Below are 25,168 nucleotides of genomic sequence, written 5' to 3'. Positions count from 1 at the left end.
CCAAGACCACCCTCAGAGGTACTCTCATCTACAGACCCCCGGGACCATGCACACAATTCAGCCTAGCCATCGCAGATTCGTCAGTCCGCACGCCCTCACCTCCTCAGACTACATCCTCCTGGGGGACCTCAACTTCCACCTGGAGAACAACAATGACAGCAACACCGCCATCCTGCTGGACAACCTCGCCAACCTCGGTCTCAAGCAACTGGTGAACACCCCTACCCACAACACCGGCCACACGCTTGACCCCATCTTCTCCTCCAGCAAGCACATCTCCTTTAGCCACTCCACTGGACTACACTGGACAGATCACAGCTGCGTTCACTTCAACTTCAGGAGAACCACGACTCACCACCACCCGCAACAGGTTCTCCGCAGAAGCTGGAGCAAGATCACCGCCGACCAGCTCACCACCGCCCTCAGCCAGAACCCACCCACCAACACGACGGACCCCAACGAAGCAGCCCGCAACCTCACACAGTGGCTCACCAACTGCGCCGATGACCTCGCACCACTGAAGAACCCTCCCAGCAGACCCGGCAGCAGGAAAGCCTCGTGGTTCACCAACGACCTCAAAAACTCCAAGAAAACCTGCGGCACCCTCGAGAAAGTCTGGCGCCACGACCAGACAACAGAAAACATGACAGCCCTCTAGAACGCCACCCGCAAACACCAACAGCTGATCCACACCACCAAAAGGACAACATTCAAAGGACGTCTGGACAACAACGCCCACAACAGCAAGGAACTCTTCAGCATTGTTAAAGAGCTCTCCAACCCTGTGCCTCACGGGAACAGTCTAGCCTGAACTGCCAAGCCATGTCTTCCCTGGACCAGAAACAAGCATCCTGGGACCGGTTTCTGGCTAATCAGCCGTCATCAGCCAGGCTAGCTTGAATCCAGTGGCAAAGTGAGCAAGGGACCCACGTCTGGGCATACGCTGCCAACTTAGGGCAAAAAATACCAAAGGGGAAGATGGACGGAGTGTTGAACATTGCAAGCACTCACCCCCAGTCAACTGATCTGGGTTTAATACGTCATCATTCTTTAGCTCACTCCGCCACCCCAGTTCAGACATGGCCATATGCAAATCAGTCTGAACCTGTGCCTCTTGGGAAGAGTCCAGCCCAATCTGCCAAGCCATGTCTTCCCTGGACCAGAAACAAGCATCCTGACCCCAGTTTCTGGCTAATCAGCCGTCATCAGCCAGGCTAGCTTGAATCCAGTGGCAAAGTGAGCAAGGGACCCACGTCTGGGCATACCCTGCCAACTTAGGGCAAACAAAGCAAAACCAAAGGGGATGATGGACGGAGTGTTGAACATTGCAAGCACTCACCCCCAGTCAACTGATCTGGGTTTAATCCATCATCATTCTTTAGCTCACTCTGCCACCCCAGTTCAGACATGGCCATAAAAAAATCAGTCTGACCCTGTGCCTCATGGGAACAGTCCAGCTCGTACTGCCAAGCCATGTCTTCCCTGAACCGGAAACAAGCATCCTGGGACCATATCTAGACACAGATCCCTGACCAACCCTCCCATCCTCCCTGCTCTGAGAATGGATTTCTAGGGATAGGGCTGATCTCTTTTCAGGGCCCTAGTTTCCCACACCAGTGGTCTGTGTTCTTCTTGCTCTGTGCTTCTCGTGTGGAAAGTCATGAAAAGAAACGGACGTCAGCGCGCCTAGATTGAGCCTATATAGGTGCAGCGGATGTCATTTCTGGGGTGGGTGCTGCCGCCGCACGTCGAGCCAAACTAATCCACCCACCGGCATGCAGGGGTAATGCTCACAAAATATCTTCTGGAGTGCAGGGAAGCCCACGTTGCTGCCTGGCAGATGTCCAGGATCCGAACTCCATGAGCTAATGCAGTGGTCGCAGCTTTAACTCTGGTGGAATGAGCTCACAAACCTTCCGGAGGTTGCTTCTTAGCCAATGCATAGCAGACTTTAATGCAGATGGTGATGGTCCACTTTTGCACAGCCTGGCTTTTCTTCGCACCAACATACCTCACGAAGAGTCGGTCATCCACCCAGAACGCTCGTGTGTGGTCAAGATAGAACAACATCAAATGAAGAGGGTTAGAGATAAGATAGTAGAATATGTTCAGAATTGCCACTCTGCAGAAGAAACTTATTTATACTGTGCATAACACTGTCTAATGACTAAATGTACTTCTGCGATTTTGTTCTTTTGTTTTAATACAAAGAGTTAAAAAAAAAAAAACAACAACGCTCTTTTTGGGTCCCGATGGTGGAGTCCCTCCTTTTCTTCAGAAAGATGTGAAAGAGCGTAAAAGGTAGGCAGTGCGATGGACTGGCCTACGTGAAAAGGGCTAACCACTTTCAGTAGAAAGAAGGCCGTTGTGCGAAGCACCAGTTTGTCAGGATAAACTGAAAAGTAAGGCGGCATAATTGACAAGGCCTGCAGCTCACTTACTCTATGGGCAGATGTAATAGCCACAAAGAAGGCTGTTATAATCGTTGGATGCCTGAGGAGACAATTATGGAGACGCTTGAAAGGAGCACACATAAAGAAAGTTAACACTAGATTAAGGTCCCACTGAGACATGATAAATGGTGAATATTGTGAGTGTGTATTAAAATTACTGAGACCTGTGGAAGGGGTAGTTGTCTTCAGAGTGTCTCAATCTCTCCAGTTCAATCAATGCTAGACATGTATGCCCTTTTCCTGTCCTCATCTCCTCCATTTGCAAACCTTACAACTTATATCTTTCCTCTTCAGTACCCTCTTTTCACTCTCTCCTAAAAGCATTTTCTCGCTTCTCCGTCACATTTCACCAAAGCCCAAACATACTATATGCCAACTCACTTGTAAGCACTGCAGTTTCTTTTTCTTTCACTTTGTCAATATTTTGACAACTGTGCACCTTCTTTGCACATTTTTTGCACAGATACATAGTTGCAACCGGAATACATGATCGTGCACTCTGCAGACAGACCAAGGATTGGATGATCATGTATTTTAAACACATTTTTTGACCCACTGACAGGCACTATGAGAAATGTGCACTGTCTCCAGCCTCGACTCCAGCGGGAGGAGATGAACAAGACCCTTTAGAAACCCATGTACAATAGGGGATTTGAAGAAAGAAGGTTGGTCAGGCAGCGGCAAAAAGGCAGAAAGAGCAGACAGATATCCCTTAAGAGTGCCCAGAGCACAGCCCTGCTGGGCAAGGGAAAGAATAAAGAGTAAAACTACAGAAAGGAGGACCGAAAGGGGATCAATGTATTTTTCTGCACATCAAGTCAATGCATTTTTCTGCACACCAAGCCACTCATTTTTTTCAAATGCAGGTATATACTGTCTTGGTGGTGGGAGGCCTGGCTGCCAAGGTGGCGTCACAGACATTGCGAGGAAGGCCGAAGGCTGTCAACTGGCGATGCTCAATCTCAATGCAAGAAGGCGGAGACTCGACAAGTTTGGGTGGGGGACCCTCCCCTGCTCTGTGACAGAAGATCCTCCCAAAGGGGCAGCCAGTCAGGAGGATTGATGGTGATGCTAAGTAACTCTGGGAGCCAGACTCTTTGTACCCAATCGTAGCCACAAGAACTACTCGGGCCCAGTCTTTCGTGATCTTCCTGAGAACTCTGGGCAAGAATGGTATGGGCAGAAAGACATGTAGAATGTCTGTGCTCCACTCAAGACAAAAAGTGTCTCAGAGCAAGAGTCACCTTGGAAACTCCAACACGCAAAACTGCTGACATTTCGCGTTCTCGGTGGAGGCAAACAGATCAAATCAAGGCTCTCTCCACTTTTGAAAGAGATTTGCGCCACCTCTGGTTGGACACACCATTTGTGATCCGCTTGGCATCGATGGCTGAGTTAATCCGCTTTGGCACTCAGAGAGCCCGCCAGGTGTTGAACCACCAGGGATATGCCCTAGCATTCCAGTCATGTTCAGAGATGCAAGGCCTCTTGACAAAGGGTCCACGACCCAACCTGCCCTGTTTGTTGTAGTACCACATAGCAGTGGTGTTGTCCGTGAACACGTGCTCTAGCCTTCCCTTAATGGAGGGTAGAAAAGCCTTCAATGCTAGTCAGATTGCACGGAGCTCAAGCAGGTTGATGTGGAGTGTGGATACTGCCAGAAACCAGAGTCCTCTGATCTCTACCTCCCCCAGATGGCCGCCCCATCCCAGGAGTGACCCATCTTTCACTTCAGTGAGATCTGGTTGGGGAAAGGAGAGGAGTCGGCTTCTGACCCATTCGTGGTGTGTGAGCCACTATTGCAGATCTTACCAGTTCCTTTCGAGATCTGGACCATGTCAGAGAGGTTCCCCTGATGCTGTGCCCTTTAAAACTTCAGTACCCACATATGCCAGTGGGCATGAGTTACCAGCTGGCTGCAGGAGGTCATGACTCCCCAAAATACAGGGTCTGCCTCCCCAAAATCCAGGATAGAGGCTGAAACATCGGTATCATGAATATCCTGGATTTGCCGCTCTACACTACACTGTTACAGAACAGCTCCACTGAAAGGAAGTGTCTCATAGGAAGTCCGTTCTGACTTCGGCATGTTGATAGTGATCCCCAGCTGGAAGGTCTGCTGTAGTCTGGAGGTGGGAGACAACAGCTTTGGGCGAGCCCACCTTTAACAACCAGTAGTCGAGATAGGGAAAGACTGGCACACCTGATCTCCGCAGATGAGCTGTAACCACCTCCATCACCTTGGTAAACACAGAAGGGGCGCTGGTAAGGCCAAAAGTAAGCACGGTGAATTGACAGTGCTTGTGGCCACCAGGAACCACAGGTAACGCCAGTGGGCAGGCAGTTGGGTAATGTGGAAATAGGTGTCCTGCAATCCAATGCTACCATTCAGTCTCCTAGGGCCAGGGCAGACAGAATCTGAGCTAAAATGAGCATTTTGAGTTTCACATTCTTGAGGAAGTATTTGAGGGCCCACAGGTCTAGGATAAGACGAAGGCCTCGGTCCTTTTTCGGGACCAGACAGAAGCGGGAATAGCCACCACAGCCCAATTCTGGCACAACCACCCTCTCTATGGCTCTCTTGGCCAAAGAGAGCCATGACTTCCTTGCAGTAAAGGGATAGATGATAATCAGTTAGATGGTCGTGAGATGGTGGCATGAATGGAGGGGTTGTCACAAAGGGGAGGCAGTAGCCACTTCTGAGGAGTAGCATAACCCACCTATCCAATGTTAGGGCCTACCTGTGGAGAAGGTGGTGGCGAATCCTGCCGCCAACTCGATGCCCATTCTAGTAATGGGGCAGATTAGAAGGGTTTTGAGGCTGCACCTGCTGGGGGATGGTGGGCTGCCCAGACGGCTGGCTGCCTGACGCACGAGGTCTGTGGGTATGGAGGCATCTACCAAGCAGAGGCTTGAGAACATGCGTGGCTCAGTGACGGGGAGAGAATTGGTGTGACTGGAATCCCCTCCATAGCCACGAAAGAAGGAAAAGGCGGATTGAGGGTTAAATGGGGCCATAAGTATTACCCAAGGATTTGGAAGTAGCCCGGCTGTCCTTAAAGCGCTCCAACGTAGAATCCGCCTTGTCTCGAAAGAGACAGGTTCCATCAAAGGGCATGTCCATAAGAGAGAATTGGATATACCTCAAAAGCCAGTCATCCTCAACCAGGCACCTCAGGGCCACCATCAACGAAACTGCTCTGCCCAGACAGTCCACAAAGGATAATGAACTTCGCGGTATCTCTCCCATTGGCGACAGCCTGAGAGAGTATGGCCCGGGCCTTCACCAGAACTATTGGCAGCACTTATGCAACCATGTCCCACAGAGCATGGCAGTAGTGGCCCAAAAGGCATGTGGTGTTCACGGATCACAATGACAGGTAGGAGGGAGAAAACACCTTCTTTCCCAAAGAGTCCTGCCTCTTGGATTGCCTATCCGGTGGAGTGGTAGGGAACGTGCATTGGGATGTGGAGGCTTGGACCACCAAGCTCTCCTGGATAGGGTGTTGGGTGAGGACGTTTGGGTCCCCTGGGGTGGGGCAATGGCAGCAGGTGATCATCCTATTCGTAGGAGCCCCTGTGTGAGTATTGGGCCAAGTCCCCAAAAGGAAGTCAGTGAGGGCATCATTGAAACAGCAGTAGTAGTTCTGAGGGGAGCACTCCCGGTTGCAGCACCTTTGTCAAGTCATTAGTCTTGACTGCCACTGAAGGCCACTGAAGGTAAAGGACCTCAGCCATGCTCCACACCACCATTGCATAAGAAGCTCCCTCCTCTGTATCCACAGTAGGGGGAAAGCATACCAGTATCTGGAGAAATATCCAGTTCGCTGGCTTCACTCAGCAACCCCTCCCATTTCTCCCCAAGTCCTAACCCAAGGAAATAGGATCCTGTTGGTGCCGGGTACGATGACCCTCTGGCTCCATATCCGAGTCTGGGATCCGAATGGGGATGGCGCTGCAGGTGGGGGCTGGTGCGGTTGGGAGTTTTAACATCGGTACCAGCATCAGGGAAGGTCGAGATGGTATAACCGGTGTCAGTCCAGATCCAGGAATGGATCCTTGAGGCCCGACTGGAGCTTGGCCAGAGCCGCTGGTGAGGAACCAGATGGGGCTTCTTCTGACCATGCGGAGCCAAAAGGCGCGCAGGTTGGGTTGACCCGCCCAAATATGCGACGGTTGGCCTCAGTTTGGTGGGAGTCGCTACTGGAAAGTCGGGGAGGCGAAGAGTCGGCTCAGGCTCTACCATGGAGCCAGGTTCTGAATGTCAAAGCTCCCTTTTCTTGTCGGCCAACAGGTGAGGAGAAGTCGAAGACCTTTTAAACTACTACTTCTTCTAGTGTCAAGACTTACCCAAATACCCAGAGAATTTAGAGTGGGACGAGGATCTCGGACTCCATGACCACTCCCAGGACCTTCCCCTAGACCAGGACCTCAAGTTTTGTGATGTCGCACGCCAAGCCACCATGAGATAGAGGGACCACTCCTGCAAGGCCTTAGGATTCATGGCGCAGCACTCAGATCGCAACTTTGGGTCGTGGTCACGCTCGTGAGACCACAGGCATTCAAGATGCAGATCCATCACCAACATCAGTCGATGACAGGCTCCACAGGACTTGACGCTGGCTTTACTGGAGGACATCACTGCCACACCAGGAAGAAAAAACCTCGAAGAGTCAACAAACATTTGACAAAACCTAGTCAAACAGTTATTGAAGAGGTAGCTCTTCTACGGATCAGCGTTGGCTAGCTCAGAAAGAAAAGAACTAACATCAGCATGCCGGAGTGGTGCCTTTATAGGTGCCGCAGGTGTTATTTCTGGCATGGACGGTGCTGTTAAAGCATGCGGAGCCAAACAATGCCACCTACCGGCACACAGGGGTACTACTCTTGAAGAATCTTCCGGATCCAGTCTGAAGTTTGGGAAATTCAAATGTAAGGGCTCTGCGGCTAGAAGTCACTATCAGATGAAAGAGGTGCTAGAGACAATGAAAGAGACAGTTCAGACAGAAGGGAAGGCAGGTGTGAGAAAAGTACAATAAATAGACAAGTTAAAAAAAAACAGGTGTAAGGAGGTCAAGTAAGAAGATGGCAGCTGAAAGAAGGGATATTTAGAGATGTGATAATGTGACGGAGCTGAATTGGAGAGAGAGCAGTTATACAGGTTAAACAAGAGAGAAAGTGGAGATAAGAAGATAGGTTAGAAAAAAAACAGCTGAGGAGTGGAAAAGGAAAGATTAAAAACATGGAAGTTATATTAAGATAAGACAGGTGAGAGGAGGGAGATAAGTGTAAGAGGTGAAAAAGAAATAGTACAGGTGAGAAAGTCAGGTGAGAGGGGAAGGTAAGTGGGATGTTATATGGAGATCGGCAAGAAATACAGTTGAGATACAGGAGGAGGCAGGAAGGTGAGAAAGAGACAGCAACGGCTGAGAAACAGACAGCTGAGTGGAGGGTGACAGGGTCAATGGTCATTTGACATCACTTCCTGTAATTTCATTTGGGGTAAAATGCCATGTGATGTCACTTCTGTACCCCTAGTATTTTGGCGACTAGACGTTGCTGACAGGGAGATGCTCTTACCTTTTCTAACCGCTGGAATTTCTCGTCCTCTGTCTCCATGTACCCATTTCGAATGAAGGCAACCAACTTCTCTACCACTGGCAGGGAGGTCTCTTCCGCCAGGAAAGTTTCCATCAGCTGCACAAACTGGGGCAGATTGAGAGAGCTCCGGTCAAAGGCGCTGTTGACCCGGGGGGGCTCCCAGGAGTGGATATCAGTAATGATGGAGCGCAAATCTGGGCGGGGGGAAGAGCAAGGGAGGAAAGGAGAGAAAGCACAAATATGTGAGGAAACATGATCAGGTTAAAATACACCCGGGCCGGCCTAAATGCCGCATGCTCTTTTTTAATATCAAAAACTGTTTTATACCCCAAGCAAGCAATTCCTCCAAGAGCTAAATCATGAAGTTTTTTTTCCCCACGGCTCATCTGAAACATGACTTTCATGCCTACAGAACTTACATACCTTTAACTGCCTGTAGGTGGCAGCAGAAGATTAAGTATCTGAGATCTGTTATAGCTAAACTGGGGACAGAGCCACATGCGAGCGCTTCAATTGTGATTATGAGATATCACATTATACCAAGGGCAATGGAAGTGTACAAAACATATTGGTCCGTTTCTACCCTACAGCAGAAGCTTCATGTGGCCAATTCTCAAGGGTATTTGTAACAGTACTTCTGTAGTACTACTTCATGTATTGGTAAATGTCTTTGTAAATCGGCTACAAATTGACAATTCCCTATACAGCATGGATACTCGCAAGCATTTTCCCAGGGGCCAAAAGGTGTCCTCTGTGATGTGACCGAGGGAAGCACTGTTGCCAGAGGAGTGCGGTCGGGCAACGGGTAGAGGTGTGCATTGGCCTTAAGGTGGATGTAGGGGAAGCAAAACATATACACCTAGTTGCTGAATTGCACTATGTGCAACCAGAAAACCTGTGATTAATCCCGGCTTCCCCACGTTACCAAGTTGTGTGATCCTAGGCAATAGTTTTACTTCACTTTCCCTCCTTTTTCTTCATTATTACATATACAAGGACTCGAAATACATGATTTCAGGATACTTGCTGTACAAAACCTTCTCCTGTGTTTAATTTCAACTATAATGTTTTACTTGTACACTCGGAACCCAGGCCACCTAAATAGTGCACATAACAACTATCTTACCTCTTTAGATCACTATTGGCATCAGGGTGATGGGAAGAAATCATGTTTCTAAATTCAAGATTGAAAAACTATCACTTTAAAAATAATACTTCTCAATGCACTGATATTATCTGATGTACTAAAGGGAAAGGCTCCTGAAAGTAAATTGAATACACTTTTTGAATTTTGAAGATTCTATCACATTTTTACACTTTGACTTTAAAAATTAAGGTGTTCAAGTTTAGTGGTGCAGAACTTGCTAGTTACTTCCTTTCTTGAACACCAATTAACCTTTAAATAAATCTTTCTTGTTTATTTAACATCTTTTTTATTATTTGCATCTCTCCAGTAAACAGCTGTACACCAGGGGGCCGCCTGTAAAGGTCAGGATGGCTGCATGTGGCTTTGAGTGTGACTGCTCAAAGGTAAAGTGCAGAGAGGCAAAGTCCTTTCTGTTCATAGTAGTTGTATATGAATATTCCTTGAATATTTCCACTTGACATGTTTTGGGACGTTGTACAAAGGCATTTATCAGTATGTGGTGTATTCACATAATCGGAATTTCCTTTGTTTACGTGGCCCTGTGTGGCAGAGAAACAGAAGTTTGCAAACTGTGCAGCACATTCTTGGCAACTAGAAGGTACTGCTTCATACAAAGTTTAATTATGAGCTTTATAGTATTAGTGTGGAATACCACGTGAGAGACTACACCTCCTCCAACCCTCCTGCCCCATATTTCGCTGTGTTGTATTTTCTTATTACAGGCAAGTTCTTACATCTGAATATGCCTGTTATAAAACTATGAACACCTGGACTCTCGTAATAAGCTATTTATTGCAAGCTACTTGTGATGACAGAGTGTGCGAGGTCCATGGCGGCCTCCACTCAGTGTGAAGAAAGCTGGTGCACAGGGCCCAAGCTCTGTTTGTGTGTAGAAGCAGCTTCTAAAGTAAACTGTCTCTTAACAGAAACAGTCCTTGGGGCTGCGTTCCACCTTCCTTAATTTCCAAACGTAAGTTCTCTTAGGCAGGCTGCAGGAGTGAGCTGTGCCTGTCCGTCTAAGGAATGAAAAATATTTCTTTCACAAGCATGTAATTGTAATTTGTAATTGTATTTATATAGTGCTTAATACCCCTGACGAGGCATCGAAGCGCTTTGTCTGCAAATAGCATGCTATTCCGGAACCCAAAAAGGATTAGTGGTAAATTAGTATAGGAAGATATGAAATTAATTTGGGCGGTGGACATGTGAGTTTAATATTTGTATTGAAAAGGATAGTGGAGGGATAGAAGAGAGAAGGTTTTTCATTTATATAGCACTTGCTACCCCTGATGCAGTCACATTGGAGACTTTCCACCGGTGCATGCAGGCGACAGCAGAATGGCTCCGTTTGAACTCATTACAGTTCAACGGAACCAAGACGGAGGTTTTACACTGCTCCACAGATCGAGTTCCTCGCGATCTGCCGGCTGATTTTTGGCCTCCGTCCTTTTCTGAGACGGTGTCAGCCGCACAATCTGCACGCAATCTGGGTGTTATTTTTGGGCCCAACCTGCAGCTAGATCTACATGTAAATAAGACCACCTCCACATGTATGACGCTTATTCGTATGCTGCGTAAGGTCTTACCCCTTCTCCCTGAGCAAGCCAGGCCAGAAGTAGTGCGTTGTACCATCCTAAGTCGACTTGACTACTGTAACGCACTGCTTCTGGAGGCCCCGGTAACACTTCTGGGCAAGCTGCAAAGGGTGCAGAACATCGCTGCCAAACTTGCCCTCTCTCGCCCTTATCATAGTTCTTCTACGGCAGCGCTGCAAGAACTTCATTGGCTGCCGATCCATCTGCGGGTGCGCTACAAAGCAGCTTGTATTGTGTTCAGGGCTATTCATGGCCTGGGCCCTATTCCTCTGCGGCGCATGTTTGCCTGGTATTGTCCACCTCGAGCCTTACGCTCCTCGTCGTCCAGGCTACTGATAGTTCCACGCTTCCAGAGAGTGAGAATGGGCGGCTGCTCGTTCAGAGTAGCGGCGGCCAAACTTTGGAACTCTCTGCCAATATCCTTGAGAAGCCTTGAAGATCTTCTGGCCTTCAGAAAGGCTCTGAAAACCCATCTCTTTCCCAGGATAGGTTGAGCCACTGTTTTCCGCTGGATCATGGGTCAAAGCGCCAGGATGCCCTTGGTGGTGACAGGCTGCGCTATACAAGTATGCTACAATACAATACAATACAATACAATGAGGTGTTGAGATGCTTTGAGATGCTTTTCGGTGGGTGGCACGCTACTCCGAAACCCAAACAGGATTAGTGGGGAATTAGGATAGGGAAATATGAAATTAATTTGATCGGTGGACATTTTAGTCTGTTAGTTGGGGTGAAAGCATAGTGGAGGGATAGATGAGGGAAGGTCTAGAAAGTGTTTTTTGTTTATTTTTTGGAGCTCATAGCAATAGAAGGAGGTTTGGGATGAGTAAAGGGGAGGGGGAGGGAAGGGTTTAGAAAGGCTTGTTTGGGATATATGAAAAGTAAATGTGGTATGAGATGATGTAAGGAGGGAAGAGTCTAGAAAATGTTATTTTAGGGATCACATTAGTAGAATGAGGTTTGAGATGAGTCAGAGATTGGAGGTAGAGGATATATTGAGAGAGGTATAGGAAAGATATAGGGTAGTGTTTAATTTGAAGTAAAGTAATACATATAAAGATACATAAGAAGGTATGTATATATGTATAAAGAAGGTATTGTATATAGATTTAAGTTATATTTAATAAACTCAGACTTTCAAGTGTTGCTGTACTTTAAGTTAACTTATTTGTTTAAATATGTTTTGGGTAAATCAATAGTGAAACAATTGTAGATAAATAGTTATGATAAAATATTCACTTATTTAGCAGTCACAGATATACATGTTAAACATAACATTTGTTAAGCAGAACTTACGAATATCTATATATTTATAAACATAATTACTATACACGTTTATACATAGCAATACTCATAAGTTGGTACACATCTATAGTCCAAATAGAAGCTATATACAGAGGAATATGCTGTATATTTATGTTTGAGTATGGTGGTTATGAGGGGAAGAGCCAACTCTTGAGTAGTCTTCTGAAGATAAGGTGGTTATCCATGGTTTTTATGTTTGGGGGTAAAGAGTTCCATAATTTTGCAGCTTGAACAGAGAAGGAGGTGCCACATATGTTTTTTTTTTCTTTTATGGTGGGATTTTGAGGCGAGGTGCCAATCTAGAGCGGAGGTTCCTTTGTTGAATGTATTTGGTGATTTTATTCCTAATGAAGAGCGGTCCTGTTCCATGTATCTCTTTGTGGGTGATAAAAGTCATCTTGAATGTGGATCTTCTGGCAACTGGTAACAAATGTAGGGTTTTTAAGGCAGGGGAGATGTGGGCTTTATGGCTTTATATGTAAGAGCAATCTGGCAGCAGAGTTCTGAATCCATTGTAGTATTTTCATAGTTGTTAAAGATGGTCCTTGGTAGAGGCTACTGGCACAATCGAGTTTAGATATAACCAGAGCGAAAGTAGCCTGGACTTTGTGTGGAAATCTCAGGTGTGGAAAGATACCGCGGAGAGTTTTTATAGTAAAGAAGCTTGGTCTTGCTAGTTTGTCCACTTGGGCATTCATTGGTAGGTTGGAGTCTGTGGTTATTCCAAGGTTTCTTACTTCTTTTGATACTTTAAGCGGTGTTCCCAGATCTTGAGGCCATGACAAATATTGAAAGACACCGTACACACACAGGTATCATGTCAAATGGCCAAACATAGCCACAGATGCATGAACGAAGTAGGAGAAACCAATTTTATGGTATCACGATTGTGAAAGAAATTTCACGCTACCCTGAAAAACTATTTTGGTAAATGTGTATATTAAAGTCAAGTATGGACTTGTACAGTTTGCAGAATTTATCTTCCTTCATACACTGGGAATGAGTATATGAATTCTCTTTAACCCTGAAGAAACCCATAACTGGGTGAAACGCGTTGGCTAAACAGAACTGTTCTTTTCAGTCAGTAGATTTTGAATAGAGTCACAAAAACCAAGGAATAGACCTCTCGATTCATCAATTTTTATCAATAATGTAGCAATTTGCTTTTACTTATGTAATCCTTGAAGTTGCCTCTCTAATATTTTTATAAAAATTGTGTCTCTATATGTAAGAGCAGTCTGGCAGCAGAGTTCGGAATCTGTTGTAGTCTTTTCATAGTTGTTGAAGATGATCCGTTGTAGAGGCTATTGGCGTTATCAAGTTTAGACAGTACAAGAGAGGACGTAGCCTGGACCTTGTGTGGAAATCCCAGGTGTGGAAAGATGCGTTGCAGAGTTTTTATAGTAAAGAAGCTTCATCTTGCTAGTTTGTCCACTTGGGCATTCATTGACAAGGCTACTTACAGTTCCGCAGGAGCTATATGTGGATGACACGTCCCTACGCCCCACCAGTCACTCACTGCACCCAACAATATAAAAGTGCTAGCAGGGGAAGAAGGGGAGTAAACAGAGGGAGAGTGTCGACCAATGTTCCCAGTTCAAGCACGGGATCCATGATTTAGAGGACATTCTAAAAGGAAAGAGAAAGAGTGTAAATATCTAACAGGGGGTGTAAAGACAGGAGTATGTATAATTATGCAAGTAAGATATCTCTTACTAACTAACTCATAATTTCCCTTCTTCCAATTCTTCCTCGCTCAACTGGGTCATTGATGCATCGTGTACATCTGTGTATAAGGAGAAATAGTATATTGGTATTTAGAGACCAAAATAAAACAAAGCTATAAATAATAAAAGGAGATAATAATGAAATTAAGGACAACCATCTATATCAATCTATCGATATCCTCTTGAAGAACTTCATCAAAATGTAAACACCCTTCTCATAACTTTCGCTTAAACTAAGTGAAACTGAGTAATAGAACTAAAACTACTCATACTCTTTCCTTAAGTCTTGTAATAAAGAAATGTAATGATGTCCCTTTTATTTGCAGGAACAAAGATTAAAAACAACAAAAAGAAGCAGATTTCCACAGAGAAGGGCAACAATCTTACATAAGTATAATATCTTAATATGTTCAAGATAAGGCTTAAAGAAGACGCATACATGATTACCGTAAAGCTGGTCGTTTGTTTTATGTATTTTTTTTCTTAGTAGGTAACATCTTGAGAACTTTGCATTCGTGGGACGTCAGGAACACTGTGGAGCGGTGGAGACGCAGACAGGTACACGTTTCAAGTGTTTCAGTTGATTTATTATCCATACAGCTGGTTATGGGGCTTTTGGTTGCTCAGGGGTTTCTTCGTGCTCGCTATGCGGGTAACCGCCGTCTTTCCTCTCTTGCACTGTGAGAATACTTACGCGCAGTTAAACCAAAAACACAGTGAGCGCTTTCTCCCTCTTAACTCCCTCCACCCATCCCCTCCTTGGGAGCACCAGCTCCCTTCATCCACACAGTCTCAGACCGGCCCCATACCTTGTGTAGCCACGTCCCTCCTGGAATGCGGCTGACATCTGCATGATGCCGAATAGGGTCCGCCTCCCTCCCTGGTTCTTCCCCGCCAGCGGTTCTTTGGCGTTCCTGTTATGGCGTCCCTTCCTCCTCACCTCGTGGTCCTGTCACACCTCGGATTCCTGGTGATACGAAGAAGGTCTGGATTCTTCTTTCTTCTTCCTCCGGGTCTCCGCATTCCGCTCTCCCAGCTGGAGTTGAACGTGCTTTCTGATCATTTCTTTCCATTTTCAAGCTGGGCGGATCACATGACCCAATCACATGGTCTGAAGAAGGGTCCCAAAGTGAGAATATCTTAAAGGAACAGTCTGTATCCTGCTCCGCGATCCCTTTCTGAAAACAGAGGAGAGGACACGGGGAGAGATAATGGGGAAAGTAGTCTATTGCAGCGTCCTGTGCATCTGTCTGACGTGGCGGTACTTCGTCAGACACACTTAACTGCCTTCAGGAGTCAATGCGGGATGCTAGAAATCACTGCTGCAACCCAGAAACAATGCAGGGATACCGGTAAGTGACCGTCACCACAAGAGGTTGATGTGGAATGCCTGAATCACCGCCACAACCCAGGATCAAAGCAGAGACATCAGGAAGTCACTGCAGCAGCTAGGATCACCAGGAAGTCACCGCCGCCACCAGGATCGCCAGGAAGTCCCCACCACCACCAGGATCGCCAGGATGTCACCGCCGCCACCGGGATCACCAGGAAGTCACCGCTGCCACCATGATCGCCTAAAAAGCAAGTAAGTAACGGAGAGGCGAGAGAACCATTCAACACAGTAGACCAGCAGGATTCGGCTGCCATGAAAGGGAAGGAGACAATGCTTCAACGGGTAGCTGGCAAGGCCGTACTCTTGGAACTAGAATGCGAAGTGTTCAGTGTCGGGAGCGAGGCTGTTTTATACAACACTGCCGTACGCAATGCGGCAAGCCCGACATTCATTGGTAGCTTGGAGTACATGGTTATTCCAAGGTTTCTGACTTCCTTTGATACTTTAGGCGGTGTTTCCAGATCATCAGGCCATGTGGCGAGTTGGTCATAATTTTTCCAATCGCCACATGTGAGTATTTCCTTTTTGGAAGCATTCAGTTTGAAAGGGTTCCATGTCATCCACTGATCCACGGCTCTGAGGCAACTGAAAACTTGTGATTTTGCAATGTCTTTTGGGCTTTCCAGTTGGAGTATTTGTGTGTAGTTATAGCATGTGAGGTGAAATTGAATTATCGTGCTGGTAATGACTTCATGTAAATGTTGAAAAGCATGGGTGAGATGATCGAGCCTTGAGGAACCGCTGCTTTTGTGAAGTACGGTTTGGATGAGAAGGGGGGCGTATGGATCACATTAGTTTTGTTTTGAAGGCAGGATGTGATCCAGTCAAGAGCAGTCCCCTCTATCCCGCCTTCTTAGAGCCTTAGTAGTAGAGTGTCATGGTCAACCGTACCAAAGGCAGCTGAGAGGTTCAAGAGAAGTAGTACAGCAAACCCGTTCCAGTCAACTTTGTTCTTAAGGTCACCCAGATGGTAAAGGGGGCAGATTCTGTGCCTCTTCCTAGACGGAATCCTGTCTGAAAGTCTGAAGGTGTGACATTATCTTCAATAAATTGTGACATCTGGCCAAATGCTGCTCTTTCTATCAGATTGCCCAGGAAAGGTTCACTTGTGATTGGTTTTTAGTTGTCAGCAGGGCTTTAATTGGGATGAAATAACTGGGGGGGGAGGGGTCTCTCAAAGGGGCGTGGCCGATGTAATTAAGGGCATGGCTTAAAAGCACATAAGATGAAAATATATGCTTAGCTTAGTGTACCGCCCGACTGGTATTTTGCGGCTTCTGTTATTACATCCAGATATATAATACAGCAAATAATATATTACACTCACAACAAGCCAGTACTATTTGCTTTATAAACGGTTGCTTATTGCATAACATAAATAAGCAACAACCATTGCTTCGTAGTATAGCATATTGAAAATGTTTGTGATGCATAGCCAGAGACAGCGGTTTGGATCTGATTGGACACCTGCCAATCACTCACTCCACATTAGTATGCTCCTGCAGGGCTTTAAGTGTATGGGATGGCGTAGTGGGTAAAAGAACAATTTATTTAACCCAGATCTTTTAACTGGGGGAGAATGTTGGCATTGTCAGCATTCTGTCCATCAGTTGTTTGCTGTAACACCTTTTGCCCTAAGGTATGCCCAGATGTGGGTTCCTTGCTCACTGTGCCACTGGATTCAAGCTAGCCTGGCTGAAGAAGGGTGACATACCCTAAAACCCGTCCCAGGATGCTTGTTTCCGGACCAGGGAGGACCTGGCCTGGCAGTTCGGTCTGGACTGTTCCCATGGGGCACAGGGTCAAGACTGATTTGCATATGGCTGGGTCTAAACTGGGGAGGCATAGTGGGAAAAAGAATGATGGATTTAACCCAGATCTTTTGACTGGGGGAGAATGTTTGCATTGTCAGCATTCCATCCATCATTTGTTTGCTGTAACACTTATTGCCCTAAGTAGGATGGGTATGCTCAGACATGGGTCCCTTGCTCACTGTGCCACTGGATTCAAGCTAACCTGGCTGAAGAAGGGTGACATACCCTGAAACTGGTCCCAGGATGCTTGTTTCCAGTCCAGGGAGGACCTGGCCTGGTAGTTCTGTCTGGACGGTTCCCAAGGGGGACAGGGTCAAGACTGATTTGCATATGGCTGGTCCAAACTGGGGTGGCGTAGTGGGCAAAAGAACAATGGATTTAACCCAGTCTTTTGACTGGGGAGAATGTTTGCATTGTCAGCATTCCGTCCATCATTTGTTTGTAGTAACACTTTTCGCCCTAAGTGAGATGGGTATACCCAGACGTGGGTCCCTTGCTCACTGTGCCACTGGATTCAAGCTAGCCTGGCTGAAGAAGGGTGACATACCCTGACACCAGTCCCAGGATGCTTGTTTCTAGTCCAGGGAGGACCTGGCCTAGCAGTTCAGTCTGGACTGTTCCCATGGGGCACAGGGTCATGACTGATTTGCATATGGCTGGGTCCAAACTGGGGTGGTGTAGTGGGCAAAAGAACAATGGATTTAACCCAGACCTTTTGAGCAGGGGAGAATGTTTGCATTGTCAGCATTCCATCCATCATTTGTTTGCTGTAACAGGTCTCAAGTGTGGCAATAATTAAAAATGTTGTTATGGTTCCCTATCATGTCTTCTCATGCAACATATGACTCTTTAATGTGAACAGAGTTGCTTCCAGGTGTCTGGGTGAGTTCCGGTTGTGGGTGAGTGTTTATGAGGGGGCACAAGTGAGATTTCTGGTGAAGAGTCTGATGGCAGAGTGTCAAAAAGGTGTTTGGATTTCATGCAGATGCAATCTGGGCTACAAAAGTCCTACGCTCTTGCTTCCCATCCTAAGCCTGGTCTGCCAGTGTTAGATATGGGCATAAACTGGCCTTCTCTTCTGGGCCTCTCTGCCCTATATTGCTCTGAGGAAGAACTGGACTAGAGTGAACAATATAGTCCAGACTATCCCTACAGTGGCTGGCTTTACTTTTCCAAGTAGCTGAAAATGAATGCCCCTAATCCTGTCCATTATCATAGTCAGTTGTGATAGCCCGCTCAATCCTTTAAAGTCGGGTTCACCTCATTGCTTGTTGGAAAATCTCATCTTCAAACACCCCTGATATTATTGCCTGCACCTCGCCCCTGGCTTTCACTAGTGAAAGAAAATATGTTTTTCCGGGTGCGCTGGCACAGTGGACGTCTTTTAGGTCGCAGCCACAACCCCTGGTACTGTCTTTGCAACCCCTGACCTCAGATGTGGCTAAATCATTGCAGGGAACACAGTGCCAGCTCGTCCTTATGGACGTCGGTTGGGGCTCCAAACTCCTTCTTTTCTGTCAATTTTGTTTTTACACTAACAGTGAAGAATGTTTCATTATTTATTATTAGTGTAATCAAAATGGTGTACAATTAGCTGGAGTATGACCTTTGATGGCAGCTGAGGTAAGTAAAAAAATGGTGTTAAAATATGCTGTGTGCATGCTTGCAGGTGTGTGTTTACATGAGAGAGACTGTGTGCATCTGTCGAATGTGTTTATATATAAGCATGTGTGTGTAAGTGAAACTGAAGGTAAAAGGGCATTTTGGTGAATTGTCGTTCATGGCTGGCACTGCTAATTCCTACAGGCCTACACATAGCTGCCAAGATGTCCCATGTCATGTATGAAATGTACAACAAGTCCTGCCTTTTTAGCATACAGCAAGTTGAATTCTGGGGCATGTTATTTTTAATGTCAGCATTGAGAATGCCAGGGTCCAAAGGCAAAAATGATGGGAGAAGTCACACGACACACGTCATGGTGCCACATTCCAGCAGAGGAGGGTAACAAAAAGCCCACCTATCTATTATATGGGATCAAATGCATCCTTAATTTACATTATAAAGGATATTGCAGTTCAATGACCACAAAAGACAATGGGCCTGCGGCCTTCTGCCTCTATATGGTCACCTCTGTGAATTCTCAATGATTTGCAGTATCCTTATAAAGTACAGAAGGGGTTATGCTCTTCCATATCTAATCACTGTATACCCTCTTTCAGACGCCATTCGAGGTCCAGGCATGCCTAGACAGCTGCATAGGGCACCAATAGCTAGGAGTAGTAATGGGAGAGGCGCTTATTTCTTCCCTACAACCAGAGAAGTATGTCCACATGCTAGTGGTTGGTCTTGGTTCAGACACGTCACTCCACCTCTAGTGGCAGAAATCAGGGCACTGACCCACATTTGCTCCATTACAGGAACTATGAAAGGAAAGGCTGCAGGATGGAATTTTTTTTGTAAAATGCAACAAAATTGAACTGCAAATATTTCAAAATATATCAGCAGCAGGAAAAATTCAAATGGGAGGCCATTTCAACGAAAAATGTGCTTTACGCAAAAGGCAGTGTCCTAGCACACTATGCTTTAGCCATATATTTGGGATAATGCACCCAAAAATGCCCATCTAGACACACACTACTCGCCCACCATTGTCCTGATGAGTGGACGTGGTTCATTCCTACACTTTTTGTAATACATGGATTTTTCACAACTCCTGTGACTTCAGTGGCATAAGATTGATGTCAGCACTCCTACTATGATATTCTTTCAGCGCCACTGAGTATTGTGTGTAGTGATTGTGGACTGAGAGACACTTTACAACAACTTTGTCTTTGCATACCAAATCCCCTAATGATGTTATATTTTCAATTGCAGAGCAATTGCATGATCTCAGTTGCCCTGTATGATACCCACTATACAACTGTGAGCTCGTCAAGATGTTGGAAAGTTAATGCCCTGCCTGGTTTGGAGATGTGTAATTGTATAAGACAACATTGGCCTGTGAGGCCCAGAGCCAAACCAGTTTTTCAGATTATCTCCAAAAGGTATAGTTTCATGCAATGAATCGGAATGGGAAATAATCTCTCTAGTGAGAGATTATCCTGATAATAAATATGGTATGACTCCAGCTCTCCTCGACTAATATTGACCAACACTGGCAAACTTTTTATTAGTCATTGAGTTACTGGTTCACTGGGTCTGAGCCCTTGTCAAGCAGAAACCAGAGGCACAGCACAGGCCCCCGCAGCCAAGCACACCCCAAATTAACCTGTGCTCAACCCAGTGGTAGCTTGGCACAGAGCAATCAGGCTTAACTTTGAGGCAATGTGGATTATATTTGTATTTTATTTGAGGCGCTGTGTATGGTACTTGTGCAACACTTCAAACAGAAAACAGTGAAAACACCACACAAAACGATCCACACCAGGTTAGTAAAACAGAGCTTAAATTAATTAAAACAAATAAAACAAGACCAAAATGACAATAATCTAATCAGTAGAACTGAATGTAAAGCATTTTGTGTGGAGACAGGACACAGCCTACTCAGGTGTAAGTGAGGCTGGCCGCAGCTCCTCCCTCCCATCCTGCCTGTGGTGGCCCATCCAGTCAAACTTGAGCTCTCATTGTGTGTGGCTGTCTAGGAGGAATATACAAAACCCAACTGCCAACTACACCAAGTCATGTGACCAGAGACAGGCTGTAGGCACCAAATGGCTAAGTCAAAAAAATGCAAACTTTCTAAAAGTGCAGTTTTCGGAATTGTAATTTAAAATTCAAAGTTGTCATAAGTTAGGATTAAAAATTAGGATTCCAGAGGTGACATGTATGTATTTAAAAGGAAGGTTTGAGCCTGGCAAAAGGCTTATTTTCCCAAGCCGACATAGGTTGAAACTGCACACACAGGCTCTGCAATGGCAGGCTTAAGCCATGTTTAAAGGGCTACTTAAATGGGTACTTAAGTGGGTGGGTCAATGGGTGCTGCAGGCCCAATAGCAGCATTTATTGTAAAAGCACAGGTCAGATGTAGTGAGCTTTCCTTAGGATATATAAGTAAATTAAATATGCCAACATGTTTTGAGCAGAGAGCAAAGCACTTTTGCACTGGTTAGCACTGGTAACATGCATATAGTCCAAAGACCAGCAAAAACAAAGTCAGCATTAACAGAACATCTGAAGGTAAAAGGGTAGGAGGAAACCACGCCTAAGATGGCAGGTCTAACAAGAGTGTATAGGACAGAATGCTAATTCTAAATTTTTGCTTCTTTCATTTGTGCCAATCCTTTTTTGTTTTACCACACGTGCACACCCTCTCATTTCACAAATGGTATTTTCTACCTGTGTTCTTTCTGATTGGATAGATATTGTCCTTTCTATAAATATACTGAGGGTGAAATGTGGGCATGGCTTCTCCCTACAACGTCTTCTATTTAAAACCACTGTCTGTGTGCTTGAGGGAGAAGATTGTATGTATAGTTGTTTGCTGTGGATTTTTGCATGTTGTCCAATTGTATTTTTTTAGTTGCCGATTTAGACAGCACTTTCTGTCCCAGTAATGATAGGATGACAGTTCCCTACAGGTTCACTTAAAGTCTTTTTTTAAAATGGAGATGGGCCTTTGAGGGACTGTAGAACAGTTTTTAACTTGCATAGTTATTTTGTAAAGTACTTTTTCATTGTATTTCTTAACATGCAGTCTACCTTTTCCTACCAGTTCGAGAGAGTACCAAACAACTGCAAGATAATGAACCCACAATCAGCTGTGTGTCCTTCAGTGGTTGGAAACAGTTGACCTACAACCACATAAAACACCCCTTCTGAACAGCCAGGTCCTCTAGTGGTTGAGTTGAATGGCAAGGACCCAGGCAGAGACCTGAGTTCTAAATCCAGCTTCCGCACTTCACCTAATTATGTGATACTATGCATCAGTTCATCATTATCATGAGATTTATACAGTCTTTAGGGACCCCATGGCATTAAAAGGTGTTCTTATATGCTTAAAGTAAACAGTGTATTAAATACCAAATTGAAAGCTGCACCGGAAATAGCCTACCCATACCAGATCTGGAGTCTGGGAATAGTACTGGTTTCTACCCAGGTCTTGCACTGCCAGGAATCCTGAAGCGAGTGAAACATTAACAGTTTTTTGTCACAATGACAAATCTACCTGTAAATCGCGAGGCCGCCACGCTCCACTCATCCAGGCTTCTGTTCCCGTAAGACCCATACTTTAGAGCCAGGTCGGTGGTCAAGAGGTCTCCTGCACCGGATAAAAAAGGAAAAAATTTCCGAGACTACATTGAGAACAAGGATGGTGGCAGGCATAAAAAGACATGTGACCAGGTGCCTGTACTTCTGGGGGAGGGGAGAGGGGTACAAGCATGACACTGCAAGCAGAAAAATCAAAAGAACTCAGCGTACCTGACCAGGGGATACCGTCAATGTCCTGCGGCTCCTTTGTCAAGCCCACATCTCCTATTATAATTACAGAAAAATATAAACATTTAGTGTCCTCACGTCTTCATACAGTAAACACAATAAAGTAGTAAGACTGAGATACATACATGAGTTAGGAGACCACACTAGCAAACGACAGGTACAGCTCACAGCACCTAATATCACATCATAAAGGCAGGTACTACTTACCTTACCTGCGAATCACACAACTCAGTGCGCCAAGGTGGAATGGGACCAAAACAACTGGACCAATATGTCGGCGGCCTTAAAATCCAGAGATTCATGGAAATTCTGGCTGATTGTGAAAACGGGGTCTGGTGATCCACCACCAGCAGTTGAAGCTAACATTGCTGCCACTGTGTGGTAGGGCCATTTCCGTGCTCTATATGAAAGAGCCAATATTGATCAAGATGGGGCAGTAGAGGGCGCTTCTCTTTGTTCTACTTCTCAATATGACCAGGACGACTTCTCGGAGGAGGAGGTTACTGCAGTAATCCTGAAACTCGCAGCAGAAAAGGCACCAGGCTTGGATAAACTTCCTGGAGATCTTTTTAAATGTGAATCCAAGGTATGGGCCCCTTATCTCACGGTTATTTTCAATGCAGTTCTGGGGTGGATGACGGTGCCCGGTACTTGGCTGGGGGCAGAGATTGTCCCCATTTTCAAAAAGAGCTCACCTCTGCTTCCGGCCAACTACCGGCCCATCAGCCTCATAGATGTACCGCAAAAGATTTTTGCGAGGCTGATCTTAAACCGCCTATTGGACTGGATGCAGCTCTGAGCCCGTACCAGGCAGGCTTTAGGAAAAATATATCAACTACGGACCAGATCTATCGTTTGACCCTGTTATGTTGGAAAATGGTGAAGATTGAAGGGGGTAGCCTTTATACCGTGTTTGTAGACCTCCGTGCGGCTTTTGATTTAGTCCCGCGGGGGAACTGTGGTCTATTTTATCTGACCTAGGCATCCCTCCCTACCTCCTAAACATAATCAGGCGGCTCCATGCTGATAACTTTGCACAGGTGAGGTGCGGCAAGAATGGCGCACTTTCAAATAGATTCCCAGTTGACAGGGGGTGAGACAGGGTTGTGTCTTGGCACCGACCCTGTTCTCCCTCTACGTCAACGGGGTAATCGGCCACATGAATGCGGTGGCGGATAGTGACGCCCCAAAGCTTGCAGGCAGCAGGGTGCCAGCGATTATGTTCGCGGATGACACCCTGCTGCTGTCTGAATCCCTATGGGGATTCAACGTGTTCTTGACGGTTTTGGGGCATTCTGTCATGAGCATGGCCTCGAGATTAATGCTCTTAAGACCAAGTTCATGATTTTTAACCCTACATCAACAACACGACCAAATCCTAGTATAGGCTTGACCAGATTAGAAAGGGTTCACACCTTTGAATACCTGGGGGTGACTATTAATGAAAATATGACCTGGACCCACCACGTAATTAAATCCCAACTTAAACTGGCCCAAGTAGCGGGGGGTATAATCAGGCTGGCAAATAACAACAAATCTACAGTTAAACTGATTGCCCCACCACTTGAAATGTATAGACTCCAGGCCAGGGGTGCGGTAACGTATGGTGGTGAACTCTGGGGTCACGTGAGTAGACATGAGTTGGGAGTTACCGAAAACACATTTCTTAGGCAACTCTTAGCCCTACCCCAAAGTACACCTCTCTTGCCTCTGAGGCTTGACCTTGGCCTCAGACCGCTTGAGGAGGACTTGGGTTTCAAACCTTTAGCTTACTGGCAGAGGCTCTGGACAATTCCAGACCTTCGTAATTACAGGATGGAGCTACGGGAAACCCTAACCCTTCCAAATTCGGGGAAAATGCCGTGGCTCACCTATGTAAGAACTGAACTTGGAAAACTGGGACCCCATTCACTATGGTCCGAGCCGGAGTATGCCTGATCCAGGGTTACACGTAAGAATCTAGCAAAACTGTATCATGAATACAAACTAATGGTTTCTATACAGAATGCGCAGATCGGAACCCTAACAGAAATATTCTTAAGGATCAAGGATGTTTATCAATTTGAGCTCGTTTTAGATGACATGTATCCCAGTGCTACTAGGAAACTGTTTTTGCAGTGGAGGTATGGAACACTCCCAACCCAGAGTTTTACAAACAAATGGAGTTCTTCTAATCCGAAAAATTGTCCTGGCTGTGAGTGTCGTGGAAAACGATTTGCACATACTGTTTTTCTGTCCAGCTTACTCCAAATCTAGAAGACACTGGATTGTTCCGTACTGTAAAAATTTGGGTTTTAAAAATTGTATGCAGGCGTACAGAATTTTTTAAACAGATTTAGCAGGTGTGACTGTCTTGGCTGTTGCAAAATTTTTAGAAGCCATGTGGCGCAAGCGAAGGATTTTAATACAATTTGAATGAAAAATCATTTGCTTTTATTATCACCTGTAGGGATTTTGTTACCCGAATATACTAGATATGAGAGATTCTTACATTTATAAACTGTCTAATATCTATACTGTGTTGTTTACGGGACATTGCCATCTTACTTCCTTGCTCCTAAATGTCTGACTGTAAATACAACTAATTGATATGTTTTAACCTGTATGTATATTTTTATGATATCTTTTATGGCAAATCTTGCCGAAATAAAGGAATACAAAGACAAAGACAAAGAATCACACAACTGGACCTG

General features: G+C 45.6%; 1 protein-coding gene across 2 annotated transcripts in view; it reads right to left on the bottom strand.

The window, feature by feature from the left end:
* The window catches only part of EFCAB5 (EF-hand calcium binding domain 5), a 377,049-nt gene that overhangs the window by 181,718 nt on the left and 170,163 nt on the right, over positions 1-25,168 (bottom strand). For both annotated transcript variants that reach the window (XM_086955085.1, XM_086955086.1), the window contains exons 9-11: positions 22,458-22,511; positions 22,204-22,296; positions 8,034-8,248 (exon numbers count right to left, since the gene is read on the bottom strand). In XM_086955085.1, the coding sequence (XP_086811211.1) occupies positions 8,034-8,248; positions 22,204-22,296; positions 22,458-22,511 (362 nt within the window). The remainder of the gene's footprint in view (positions 1-8,033; positions 8,249-22,203; positions 22,297-22,457; positions 22,512-25,168) is intronic.

The sequence above is a fragment of the Lissotriton vulgaris genome, chromosome 2_1 (genome assembly GCF_964263255.1).
Source record: "Lissotriton vulgaris chromosome 2_1, aLisVul1.2, whole genome shotgun sequence".
In the NCBI taxonomy this organism is placed as follows: domain Eukaryota; kingdom Metazoa; phylum Chordata; class Amphibia; order Caudata; family Salamandridae; genus Lissotriton; species Lissotriton vulgaris.
The sequence above is the reverse complement of the archived record's forward strand: the minus strand, read 5'-3'. Positions and strand labels throughout refer to the sequence as shown.